We start from the raw sequence: 13,723 nt of genomic DNA on the forward strand, positions 1-13,723 counted from the left end.
CAGAGCAGTAAACTTGAGTTTGGTTTCTACCACTCTGTTGGGGTGAGCAGGTACAGGCCTGCCTTCTGAAGGAACTGTGACGAGCACTTGTAGTCTTTGATACTGCTGTCATCCTTCTTTGGGCTTGAGAGCAGTAGAGGAGACCACTACCTGTTTTCTGTACGTGCTGTGGTGAGGGGTTACTCTGTGAGTAGTCAGTCATTCGTGTCTCAACATTTTTTCATTCTTGGAGGTAACATAGAAAGAATTAGGAAATTCTGATTTAAAACATATTGCTTTGTTAGCTTTGGGGACCCAACCTCCCCTTTTTGAAGAGGGATACAAGAAGCTTCTAGCCATTTTCGTTTCATTTACCATACTTTGATGTGAAAGTCCGTTGGAGATGTCTGTTTCATTTGGCTCTGCCATATACTTAGATTTCCTACCCAGGTATTAATCCACATCTGTCTTTCCTACACACACACAGACACATCCCTCTTACGTTATACCCGCATCTGGGGATGAAAATGTCTTGTATTTTCTAAAAGGTTTTCATTTTTACCATTTTAGAACCATATGATTCTGCCCACTTTAAGCTCAATAAATTCATTCTCCTCTTTACCTCAAGGTCCGAGCTATATCTAGTGACATTGGCTTTTCCATGGAAGAGTTAGAAGAACTTTACATGGTGTTTAAGGTAGGATTCTGGAATGGACATTGCATATTCCATCCTTGTGGACTCTGAAAGTGAATTTTCCTGGTTTTCTTCATCAAATCTACTTTCACAAAGTAGAGCAGCTGAGAGGCCTTCTGCAAAAGGAAAGATTCTCTTAGAGGATTCCTGCTGGTCATCAGGTGCCCTGGCCAGCTGTCCATTTACTGCACATCTTTCTACTTTAGTTCACTTCATGTTATACATGAGCCTAAATTTGATGAACCTTAGTAATTCCTTAGCTCTCTTCTCCTACCTCCCTATTCCCACTGCTTTCCTTTAACTGTCTGCCTACAGCCAGACAAAAGTGACTATACTAAGACAATATAGGGGTAAACAAGGATGACATTTAGCTCAGATATTTGTTTTTGTCCCTAGATCCCCAGGGGTCCTGGGGTCCATGAACTTGGGGTTTTTTTAATACACATTTTGATAACTATATTTCAGCATAATTGGTTTTCTTTGTAATGTATGTATTTTATTTTATGTTTTTAAAAACTTTTCAAGAATGGGTCCGTAAGTTTCAGCAGACTGCCAGAGGGGCCCATGGTACAAAAAAGGTTAAGAGTCTGTGCTCTGAAGCAGTACAAAGATTTCAGTTCAGTAAACCCCTCCTTCTACTCGTAGGCCAAATACCTGATGAGCTGTTACTGGGGAAATAACCGCATGGCAGCCATTCGCAGGGACCAGAGCCTCCCCTATCTGGAGCAGTACAGAATCGATGGGAACCAGTTCAGGGAACTCTTTGTCGGCCTGACCCCCTGGGCCTGTGGCTCTCACACTCCAGTGCTGGCCGGACGGATGTTCAGACTTCTGGATGAAAACAAGGACTCTCTCATCAACTTCAAGGAGTTTGTGACGGGGATGAGTAAGTGTCTTTAGGGCTTACTTGCTCTCCCAGATCTGTTAATATGTAATAAATCACAGAGCTGGTAAGAATCCTTATTTTGTCTAAATTTCTTGTTACATGGTTGAAAATGAAGCGTAGAAAAGAGAGTGGTGAGTTAGTAACAATTGCTAGGAATGGAAACTAGGTTCTCCACTGGTTCTGCACGTTCCACCAAGGTTCTTCGTTCAGGCCCCAGTGAGAGAGTGTGGGAATAATGCTAATGAGGCTGCCACCTTGTACTTGAATAGTTACTAGTCTCTCAAGAAGCCCAGAGTGCCCTGGGCTGGCCAGCTAAATCTCACGGGAGCTGGTAGAGGACAAGGCAGGATAGAGAATCCTGCCACCAGACACGCTTCCTTGAAATGATGGCTGCACCCTATTGTGCTTTTCTGAATTCTGCCTGATGATGTCTCTCAATTAATCGGGATAACATCACCTTCCTTTTCTAAATAGGTGGAATGTATCATGGAGACCTAACAGAGAAGCTTAAGGTTCTTTACAAGCTACATCTTCCTCCAGGTAGGAGAACTCCGTGCTTACTTCTACCCAAATGGAGGCCCCTGCTATGAGAGCCCATGCTAAGTTTTTTCTAAGTGCCTTGTAGCTCTCTGCTTGAGGCCCTACTGAATGTTTCGAGAGCCTGTAATTGCAAGGTGGCTAGAACGTTGGAATGTAAAGAAAACGGGGCAGCTATGTGGTGCAGTGAGTAGAGCATTGGCCCTGGAGTCAGGAGGACCTGAGTTCAAATGTGACCTCAGACGCTTGACACACTTACTAGTTGTGTGACCATGGGCAAGTCACTTAACCCCAATTGCCCTGCCTTCCCCCCTCAAAAAAAAAATACAGTAAAGAAAAGGGCCTTCAGATCTGTTTCACATTGGTGCAAGAGGAGGAGGCACAAAGCAACTTTCTTCCTAGACAAGAATTCATTTAGCTCTATTCAGCAGCCTCATAAGATCCCAGGCAGGGAAGAAAGTCTCCATGGTCTGGAGGGCCCAGGGCATCCCCCATCTTTGAGGCAGTGAATTGTGAAATGACAGTGAAGACAGACTAGCTTCGAGGGAGAAGTGAGTTTTGTGTTGAAGTACTTTGGCTGTCTTGTAGGCCAGGTGAGGTTCTGTGAAAGGGTGTGCTTTTTGCTGTCCTAGGTCTCAGGCCACTCTTTGAATGTCGCATTCACTGTAGAGTCCATCTGGATGAGACTGTCCCTGTGCTGGGCAGTCAGTCTGTACCCCCAGTGCTTCCTCCTACAGCCACCACAAACCTTTTCAGCTGGCTCAGACTACCTTCAGGTTCTTCTTAAGCGAGCTAATACATACACTCCCCAGTTTATTTAAACATAAATTTAAAAGGGAGGGGACTGCATAGCTGTTTGTCACCACTTAGAATGTTGATGACACCAGTCTTAAATCCCTTCCTGTCCACCGTGACTCTGACAACCTTGTTGCAATGTAATACATCATAAGGCAACATGGTATACTGAAAAGAGCCTGGATTTGTAGTAAGAAGACTTGGAAGCCACTCCCGGTTCTGTCATTCATTAGCTCTGTAACCCTAAATGAGTCACTTCCCCTCGCTGAGCCTCAGATGCCTGAACTGTAAGATTCGGGTGATAATACTTGCATTGCCTACCTTACAGAATTGTGCATAACTTCAATTTAATGATACAGTTTAGCAGACATTGATTATGAGTCTAGGAAACTGAGTATGTGAGAAATAATCAAATTATACAAATTATACAAATAATACAAAGGTGGCCTAGAGCTGGAAGGTAAAGGTCTGTATATGTGAAGCTAGGCGGTTTGTGTTTTATTCTAGAGCCACTACAGAGCTGCTGGAGGATCTTGGGGAGGGCAGTGGTATAGCCAGCCCTGTCCTTGACAAAGGGGAAACGCTGGAGGCAGGGAAGTTCATTAGGAGCCTGTAGCAGTAATGCAGGCTTGCTATGATGAGGGCCTGAAGAAGATGCTGTGGGAAGTGGAGAAGAGGAGCCTGGTGCTCCTTGTGGAGGGAGAGTCAGTAAGACATGGCAGCCTATTGGTTCTGTGGGGGAGGAGAGTCAAGGAAGATCCCAAGGTCGGGATCCTGGGCAAGTGGAAGAATAGCGTTGTCTGCCAAAGAGTCAGAGAAGCTAGGAGAGGTAGGTGTAAGGGAAAGATTGCAAGTTCTGTCAGTAGGACATTCAGGTAGAGGTATCAGACAGGCAATAAGGTAGTAGGATTAGATATGTACACTTGGGAGTTATCTGCATAACAATAATAATTGACCCCTGAAAGCTGATGAGATCACACAGACTGGAGTACCCCGGGCAGAGCCTCAGGAAGCACCCATTCTTAGGGTGTGGAATATGGGGATGATCCTGCAAAAGAGATGGAGAAGGTGTGGTCAGACAAGAGGATCAAGGGAGAGCAGCGGCATGAAAGCAAAGGGGGTAGAGTCATAATTAGGCTGCAGGAGATCAGGTGGGTAAGCAGGGTCATAAGGTACAGAGAAGTTCAGAAGAATGAGGACAGTAAAAAGGCCACAGGGTTTGGCAGTTGGGAGATCATTGGCGACCTCAGAGAGAATAGGTACGGTCAAGCATCAGGCTCAGAAGCAGGTGGGGAGCACGTGAGAAGTGGAAGATGAGGAATTGGAGGCAACAAACATAGACAGCTTTTTTCTAGGAATTTGGCTCCAAGAGGAAGGATACACACAGCAGGGAAAGGAAGCATAGCAAAAGTTGCAGATTATAGCAGGAAGTCAGAAGATGAATATGACAGGCTTCCAGAGGAGAAAGGAGGGGATGGGATCCAAGGCACAAGTAGGTAAGGACTTCCCTGGCAAGGAGAAAGGCCACCTCTTTGTTCATTGGTTCTTTTGTTTTGAGGTGGTTCAAGACTAGCCACAGTGGTCTTCTCCTTGTCATGAGGAAGATAAGGGAGGAGCTCAGCCTTTCCTCTCCTCTTGTAAGCTGCTAGAAGACCATGCCAGGATGTGTTTTCTCAGTTCAGTTTCTTAATTGATGGTGTTGAAAATGACCATGATAACCATAGAAACAGGAGTGCTGAGGTGACTGCTCCATTCTTCCCTCTCTCCTTCCCCCCTTGTCTTGCTCTTTCTGCCCAGCCCTGAGCACAGAGGAAGCGGAGTCAGCTCTGGAGGCGGCACACTACTTCCCAGAAGACCTCTCAGCGGAAGGTAAGGAAAGCAGAAAAGGGCCAAGTCACGGGCCTTAGTTGGGCTCTGAGTGGCATGTGAGATGTTTTCATCAGTTCTATCCCTCAGAGGGAGGCAAGGCTCCCCATCAGCCTGTCAGGCCTTGGGTGCTGCTGCTACCTGCATTGTCCCCCTCCCTGGGGAATAAGGAACTTTCCTATGAAAACAAGCCTCCCCACTAGGAGGAGCTACTTGCCAGGGCACATGCCCATATGTTGTCAGGAGACTCCAGAAAGATGCACTGTAGGCAAAACCGGCCTTTCCTGCTTCAGTGGTTTGCATAAGAAGCTCATTGGCATTTCTATTCCTGTTTTCTTAACTTCGGATTCTTCGGTGTCTCTGTGTATTCCCTGAATTTTTCTTCTTCCTTCCATCCCCTCTCTTCCCTCCTGGACGCTTCAGTATCTCCTTTTGTCTCAGACCTGGATCTCTTCCTGCACTGTGAGACTCCAGGTCAGTCCCAGGCAGAGTGCTGCCTCCTCGTGCTAAGAACACAAATCCCTAAAGAAACATTATCATTGTCAGTCTTTCCTGTAGGTTTATCACATCAGAGTTTTCCATGGCCCATCTATCTAGCATGTAATGTTCTTGGTGCTTGAGCCTTTCTGATGCATGGTGAGAGAGGAAATGTGGCCTAGTGAGATTAAGCTGGATTCAGAAGTGAGGAGCTATAAACTCTTAATACACACTTTATTGCCAAAGGCAATAGAAAGTAACCTTTAACACCCTAATTTTCCCATCTGCAAAGTGGATATAATGATGTGGTCTCATAGGGAAATGGGGTGGAATAATTGGAAATGGTAAAACACTCTTTACTTCAGTTCAACAAGCATTTATTAGCACCTACTGTATTCTGCTGTGCTAGCTGCTAGGGATACTTAAGATTGTTATTTATGGCAGCCAGCAGCCACACAGATTGACTGGTAAAATAACAAGGCAGCTTGCATGACATTGGGACACACCTGATTTGAATGATTTGCTTAAATATGAATTTTGAGTTTGAAAGGCCATCCTAAGTAGACAGACTAGAGCAGTCTTTTTCACATCATTTTCAACTAGTAGAGGGAGAAGAGAAGCCCACTACTTGCTCTCCCTTCCTGTACCACTGTCTTAGCCAAGTCAACAGGGGTAGAATATTTGGTTGGCCTGCATTTATCCAGTTTAGTACTAGTTCTCAGAGTTAGCTTTTGCTAGCCACAGTCTGCTCCTGGCACAGACTTAAGGAAATAAATTGCCTCAGAAACCTGAAACTTTAATACCAGACACATGTGCTAAGCCATAGACTAGAAGGAGGCTGAAGCTGGAAGGGACCTTAGAGATCATCTTGTCTACCCCCACGTTTTATAAAGAAGTCGGATGACTTGCCAGTGGTCACATAGCTAGTAAGTAGAACTGAGGTGGACACTCAGGTGCTTGGACTCTGAGTCCAGTATTTTGGCTGCACTGCCAGCCATTCAACAAGCCTTTATTGCTGTGTAGCTGTATCAGTCAGGATATTCATGCAGGTTGAATTGGCAGGTGAAATTTCCTTGAGCTTCAGCCTTACCAACAGAGCGTTGGTTTTCCTAGGAAGCCCATTTCCCGCCTGAGACCATGTCATCCCATGGCCTCTTTGGTCCTTCACATATGCAAGTATAGCATGATTTTCTTTCTCCTGAGAACCTTTTGCAGAAGTAATATTTTCCCTGAGCTTCGGGAGTTCTTCCTAAGGTTGGGCATAAGGACAAAAGAAGAAAGATGGTGGCAAGGAGAGGTAGGGATACAATGGAAATTACAAAGGGTGAAGTAGGGGAAATACAGAGTTAACAAAATGGGTCCAGTTCTGCAAGAAGAATACTGAACTAAACTTTCAAATAATTTTCAAAAATAAGTTTTTCTGAAAATAAATTTTCCAGAAATAATTTTCTAAAATAAATTTCAGATTTCTCATTTTCTATCTTAATGGTAGAAATATATTCTGTGACTGTCTTCTTTCTGGTTGCTTAGAAGCTGCATCTCCTGAAGAAAAAGAAGGAAGTGGAAGTGGAGACTTCAAAGATAAAAGAGGTAATGTAGAATATTGTCACATATGACCTATTAATACCAGTGTGATAGGTACATTTCCCTCTCATGCACACACTCTCACACACACTCTCACCTTTCCTTGTACCCTATTGTCCTCCCAGTAATAAGTGAAAAAAAGACACAATTGAAAGACACGTGGAAAGTACTAGACCTTTTTGAGTCCTGACGTATAGGCCTCTCCCTGTTAAATGGACCTTGCTTAGCTTCCAGCCTATGATAATTTTTAGAGTTCCTTCAGTTTACCATGGAAGTAATTTTTGTATCCTATGGAAGCTCTGGCTTGTCTGTTTTTTCCTTTCTTTGCAGAAGAGAAGGGGGCCAACTCCCCAGACTACAGGTACTACCTTCAGATGTGGGCCAGTGAGAAAGAGTCCAAGAAAGAAACTATTAAGGATCTTCCCAAAATGAGCCAGGTATGAAAGTCAAAGAAGAAGTAGAAGAGACAGAGTACACGTTTAAGACAGGCTTTTTGATTAAGAAGGACGGTAGTTGTCTCTTTGGAGGTCTGAGGTTACCATGATCTTCATGGGCTCAGTTCCTTGCTCGGTGAAATGAGGGGCTTGTACTAGCTGGCCTGGTCAGACTAAATAGCCTTATCTAACCCTACCATCCTATAGTGAAAAGCCTCTGAAGTTCTTGGGAAAATGCCAGATGAGATTAAATGTCCTAACATTTAGTAACTCACCATGCCCCTATCGAGCCATGTGGTTTTCCTCCCATACCTTTTCCAAACTGAGGTCTTCTGGCCTCCCTGCCACTAGATTGAGTGTTCCATACTGTGTTCCAGACGTAACTCTGGCCTTCTAAGTCACATTCCTTTCTAATACTAATTATTCCAGGGTATACTTTTCACTTATTCCTTAGGAATATGTTATGGTATAGTTTTAAATGTGGAACCCTCAAGTACAACAACCTGTGTACCCACTCTTCTCTTTCCTCTCCTCTCCCTCCCACCCCAAACAAAATTTTACTGCCTTTGCTAAGTGGATACCTCTTGGGGAAGCAGAAGGCAGGCTATCCCCTTCTTCTGTTTATAGCTTTTAAGGCTCTTCTGGTGCCAATTAAATAATGGCCCTGATTGCCTGGGGTCTTCCTAAGGGGTTATTGCATTCCTGTGACTTTATCATGACACTTACACCGTGGTATGGATTACTCTTGGCTAGCAGGTGTTGGAAATGGAAGGAATGAAAGTGAAAGGTTTCTCTGAGGGCATGGGAATGTTTCTTTTTGTTCTCCTGCCTTTTAAGACCCTCCTAAGCTGCCATTCTACCCCCTGTTCCAGCCCGGCTGTTACAGGACAGTTTTGGCATAGAACCAGGCTAGACAGCTTGAAATGCCTGCCAGGGAGGCATCATTTTCACCCTCTTGGGCCAGACCAACAACAATCACATGTTTCCTAATGTGGAGTCATCATGAGTCTTACTGCTCAAATCAATCCTAAGACACAAAAACAGCCACAAGCATTAGCCCTCTGCACTACAGAAAGGTTTTAAGGTTTCCTTCTTAAGTAACAGAGATCCAGAATCTGAAATACCGGTATTCATACAGTATGCTAATGATACCACAGCAGGCGTCTCTTTTCTCCTACCCTCTCTCTCTGATGGCTCTGCTGAGATCCCAAGAGTGAGTGATGTTGGCAGCCAGGACCAGCTAAGTGGGTTTTTTCCACCAGTGTGGTTGCCTTGGTTGCCTGCTTTGATAGATAGGGCACACATACTTTGATGTCCATATCTTTAAAGAGCAATATTCTCTTTTTTTTAATGTTTGTTTGATGCTCTTTAATTTTTAGATCACTGTCACTTCCCAGGAACTCCACACTCCCTAGTCCCCATGCTCCTGTCATAGATAGTGCCCCCCATGACCTCCCATGTAACAAAAAAGCAGAGCAAAATATGGGCACATCTGACAGTGACAACGCGAGCCTTGTTCCACACCTGCAATCCACCCAGATCTCTGATGAGAGGTTTCCTTGTCCTCATCGGTGCTCTGAAGTCACAGCTGGTCAGTGCATTGATCAGAGTGCTGAAGTCTTTCAGGATTGTTTACATTATTGTGGTCATCCTATAATTAAGAACAGCATTTTCCATTTTCTACAGAGAGATAATGTGGCATAATAGATGGAAAGCTGACCTCAGAAGGAGGAAGACCTGGGTTCCTATAACCCTGAGCAAGTCACTTTACCCCTCGGTGGTCCCAGATAATTTTCTTAAGGTCCCAATTCGCAGAGCAGACAACAGTCTGCATTGGCATAAGGAATTTACTCAGTAGGAGTTCTCTATAGCAATTAAATAACAGGTCCAGTCCAAAAAAAATACATATTACCTTTACTGAGTTCTCTGTCCTTACTTAACTTGGCAAGGCTATGTAATTCTAATACTAATGATAGCTCACACCTTTCTGATACTTTAAGGTTTACCAAAGTGACAGCATTGAGCTTGTTGCTGTTTCATTCTCTGACCCAGGGTCTCTTCTTTTATCTTCCCCTGCATAAAAGGAACAGTTTATTGAATTGTGCAAGACCCTTTATAATATGTTCAGCGAGGACCCAGTAGAACAGGAGCTGTATCATGCCATCGCCACTGTGGCCAGCCTCCTTCTCCGCATTGGAGAAGTGGGCAAGAAATTCTCCAGCCGGCCCCACAAAAAGCCAGAGGGCAATGAGCAGGACTTGACAAGTGAGGAAGAGTCTCTCCCATCAGAACACAGACAGAGCTCAGCTGGGGAGCAGCATTCCCCCGTGGACCCAGAACATAAAGCTGGGGGAGACACACAGTCTGGAAAGACACTGCGGGAAAACCAGCTTGTAAGTGAGGAAGGGCGAGGAGAAGGGCAAGGCTCTCCCTCCCAGCTGTTGTCCGATGATGAAACCAAAGACGACATGTCTATGTCTTCCTATTCCATGGTGAGCACCAGCTCCCTGCAGTGTGAAGACATTGCTGATGATACCGTGCTGGTGGGGGGTGAAGCAGGCAGTCCTGCCTCCAGGTATGGCAGCACCATTGATACTGATTGGTCCATATCCTTTGAGCAGATCTTGGCTTCCATACTTACAGAGACTGCACTGGTGAACTTCTTTGAAAAAAAGGTGGATATTGGCCTGAAGATCAAGGATCAGAAGAAGGTGGAAAGGCAGTTTAGCTCATCCAGTGACTATGAACTTTCCTCCATTTCAGGCTGACCCTCACGTGAGCGAACAGTAAGGTTTTAGAAGGTAAATGGGTGAGAATTGGACCATTGTGGAGCAAGGTGGGAGAATCTTTTCTTATTTTAACAAACAAGCCCAGAATTCTCTACCACATCAGTGACAGGCATAATTGAAAAGGGAGGGCTTTTCCCAAGTGGCTAATCAATATAGACACCTTACTTCTCTGACCAAAATTATTTGGGGCATGGAGAAGTAAAACTGCTGTAATCTTTACTGCTATCAGAAACTCCTGTTGCCCAAGGCTCAGAGAACCACACAGCAAATTATGCATGTCTGCCCCTGCTTGTATAATTTTCAGGAGTTATTATTAAAGCAGTGTTCGTTTGGGGTGCAGCTGCCCTCTCTATACCCTGCCTTCACAGGTTCCTGGGTGATTTTGCACAGAGGATGAAGCTTAGTAGGAAACTGTCCCCTCCCTTGGCCACCTGCCTCTAAGCCACCACACTATGGAAATTCCTACAGGGCACTGGCCTCTGAAGGCAGACTCCCATTTGTCCCTATGCTACAGGTTACTGCCTCAGTCTGCAGTTCCTGGTTTCAGTGACCTACAGGTACAGCTCTGGTTGTACTATCACTTAGCCTTTTGCCAGGAGATAGGTTTTGGTTTTAACCCTTCATATGTGAGTTAGGTGCTAAAATCATCGATCCCTTCAGGTTGCTCTGTAGGGAGGGCAGAGCTCACTGAGGTTGAAGCCTGGAGGGAAGGTGGAAAGGAAATTTTTTAAAGCAGGCCTCCAGACTGGGGGACATAATTACTGCTGCTTTCATTATTATCCATTTCATTTCTTTCACTATTAACATTTTTAAAAGCACCAGATCTTTCTTGGTATATCTTATTTTAGTCATTTACGTTTGCTTAAAAGTGAATCACTGTTCAGTGCCTACCTAATAACATGCCCTGAAAGGAGAGTCCCTCCCAATATGTGGTATGGACGCCCAGAGACAACATGCTTCAGCAGCTTCCAGAACAACATCCAAAGAGGTTGCTTCTCTGGGGCTGCTGGGAGCTAAGCCTACTACAAAAGGAATCCCTGCCCTGTAGGCCCCTCTAGGGGAGAAGGAAGTTCTGCAGAGAGCTGAAATGGGTTCTGAGCAGGGGCTGTGTCGTTCCAGCTTACACAGGCTCCTCCTAAGCTCTTCAGTGACTGGCTAAGACTTGGTGCTCTCCCTCACCTGGAAGGAAGGGGACAGACCACGGAACTTCTGTTCCCCTTCCTCCAGAGCCAGGCATGGAGAGGGAGGGAGGGAGGGAAAAGGCTGTGCTCTGGTTTAGCCCACTACAAAAGGTACCCATGTGAGAAAGTTTTGGAAGGCAGGAAAAAAAGTCTTCAGTGTAGGGCCCTCCATGGTCTTTCCCCAGAGAGGGATGCCACCCCTTGGTGTCCTTGGCTTCTTACTTCTGCCTCCTCAGCTACGGCCAGAAACCCTCCTGCTTTTTACTAAATGTTGTAACTTATTGTAATTGATTTTAAAATAAAAATACTCTACATGGTCTTACTCTTTCCAGCCTGATCTGTCATGTCATCAGTGAAAGAAGTGAAAACAAAGGTTGGGGCCTTGTCTCAGCTACACACATCTGGAAACCTGTCTCCAAATAATCCTTCCTTCTGTCAGGTCCCAATCTTGGGTCCTGTCTCCTGCTTCCCACTTCCTCCTCTCCATCCCTCATCCAGTTCCACATCATTCTTCATCCTCTTTTTCTGTGTGTACATAGGCCAGGGGAGCCTGACCTTAATCAAGCTGTTGTATAGACAAGCTTTATATGAAGCCTGAACCTGTGCCACCACCAAGAACCAGCGGCTTGGCTGCCATCAGTTGAAGCCTCCTTCCCTTCGGCCCCTCCCTAGCTGTCAGAAGCCTTCTACAATCAGCTAGAAAACAGCAACAGCAAAGTTTCCTTCACACTAACAATGTAATCAGAACCTAGAGGCCAGTGTGGCCACAAGCCTCTACAGACTTTCTGTTCCTTCTGGCCAACAAAGTCTTACCTCCTGATCCTCTAACCCCCGTGATTCAAAGCTGTCAATGCCCAGTCAAAAACTGCTGCCTCTTGCTATCCTTTCTCATTCATCCATATCCAGAGCAGCCTTCCATCTTACCATTCCCTTCTGCCCTCCCCTTCCCTGGGCTAGAACCTGGAACCCCTGTTCTAAGGAATTCTCCACTCAAGATCTCTTCCTCTCATTTTCTGGCATGGACAGAAATACGGCTTTCTAGAGAAGACATCAACAGTTAATCGACACTTCTCATACCCATCCCTCACATAGAAAAGTGCACACTTGCTTTTCAGCACCTTAGTCCAGGGTACAAGCCTTACCTTTGCCATCATCACTCGGCACCTTCTACTTTGTGGTTCTTCCTTTTCATCATTATTCCTTATCCGTATCTGTATTCTAACAATCTTCAAGTCTCTTCATCCTCTCTCAATGAGGGCGGTACCTGATTCACAGTCATCTTCTCCACCTCAACTACTCCTTTAGCCTGGGTGACTTCACATTCATGTTGGCAGCCCTAAAATGCTGGCCTCTCAGCTCATCAACTCGCACCACCTCCATCTCCACTTCCAACTACATTAGACCTCACTATCCACCAAGACTATTCCACCTTCAAGATTTTGAACTCTGAAATGCCCTTCTCTAATCATAGTCTATCTTTAACACCTCATCCACTGCCTTATCCATCCACTCTACAGAAACTTCTTTCCAAGATCACTCCTTAATTAATAAATTCAATAGCATTTTTCTCAAGCCTTCTCATCAACTTTTTTGTAGCATCAGCCCTGTTAATCACCCCCTCTTCCTAGATATTTTCTCCCCATGATGCTGCTTGCTTGCTTTTTAGAAGGAAGGTATGCTTCTACTTCCTAAGAGTGGTTGTTCCACAAGTCTGTCCTGGGCCTTCATTTTCTGTACCAGGGTTCTTAACCTGGGGTCCATGAACCTTTTTTTAAAAACATTTTGATAACTATTTCAATATTATTTTCCTTTCTAATTTTGTATCTTTTATGCATTTAGAAACATTCTGAGAAGGGGTCCATAGGCTTCACCAGAAGGCCAAAGAGGTCCGTCACATACACATACATACACAAATTTTTTCTCTATATACTCTCCATGAGTGAATTCATGTTTCCCATGGATTCAAGTATTACCTCCACCAAACTGACTCCCATATCTGTATTTTCATCCTTAATCTCCCTTTTGCATCTCTTATCATATGTCCTACTGACATCTAAAACTCAATTTGTCCCAAATTCACCATCTTCTCCAAAAAAGCTATCCCCTCCCAACTTCTTATTTCTGTTTTTCTATCTATGGAACTGTCATCCTCTCAGCTCCCATTCATCCAAACACAAAACTACTCCCAGGTTCAAGGTACTCTATGAACCCACTCTCTCTAACCTATAGCTCAAAAGCCTCCATTGCTATGCTTATCTTTAATAGTCAGTCAGTAGACATAATTAGTTTAAAGCAAAAGCATACTGAGAGGCATGGATGGCAGGATAGTTACAAAACGTTCTATAAACCTGGTGTATGCTCTCTCACAAACACACACCACATTATAGGAAAGGATGAACATACACTTAGAAGATGTTAGTAGGAAAGAATGCGTTTTGGAAATGTGTCCAAGGCCACTCGGAGCTCTGGCACCATAGACCCAATGTCCCTTTTCATAGTAT

The 13,723-nt window shown here is 44.7% G+C and overlaps 1 protein-coding gene across 5 annotated transcripts in view; it reads left to right on the forward strand.

Moving 5' to 3' along the window:
- Positions 1-11,545, forward strand: part of TBC1D9B (TBC1 domain family member 9B) — a 35,762-nt gene extending 24,217 nt beyond the window's left edge. The window contains exons 15-22 of one of the 5 annotated variants that reach the window (XM_036749159.1): positions 608-676; positions 1,319-1,559; positions 2,034-2,099; positions 4,689-4,760; positions 5,181-5,231; positions 6,765-6,824; positions 7,149-7,255; positions 9,337-11,545. In XM_036749159.1, the coding sequence (XP_036605054.1) occupies positions 608-676; positions 1,319-1,559; positions 2,034-2,099; positions 4,689-4,760; positions 5,181-5,231; positions 6,765-6,824; positions 7,149-7,255; positions 9,337-10,020 (1,350 nt within the window). In that variant the 3' untranslated portion in view covers positions 10,021-11,545. Of the gene's footprint in view, positions 1-607; positions 677-1,318; positions 1,560-2,033; positions 2,100-4,688; positions 4,761-5,180; positions 5,232-6,764; positions 7,256-9,336 lie in introns of those variants that run through there. The other 4 variants (XM_036749158.1, XM_036749161.1, XM_036749160.1 and 1 more) reach the window with 4 other exon arrangements.
- The last annotated feature ends 2,178 nt before the right edge of the window (positions 11,546-13,723 follow it).

This window comes from Trichosurus vulpecula, chromosome 3 (genome assembly GCF_011100635.1).
Source record: "Trichosurus vulpecula isolate mTriVul1 chromosome 3, mTriVul1.pri, whole genome shotgun sequence".
Lineage (NCBI taxonomy): Eukaryota > Metazoa > Chordata > Mammalia > Diprotodontia > Phalangeridae > Trichosurus > Trichosurus vulpecula.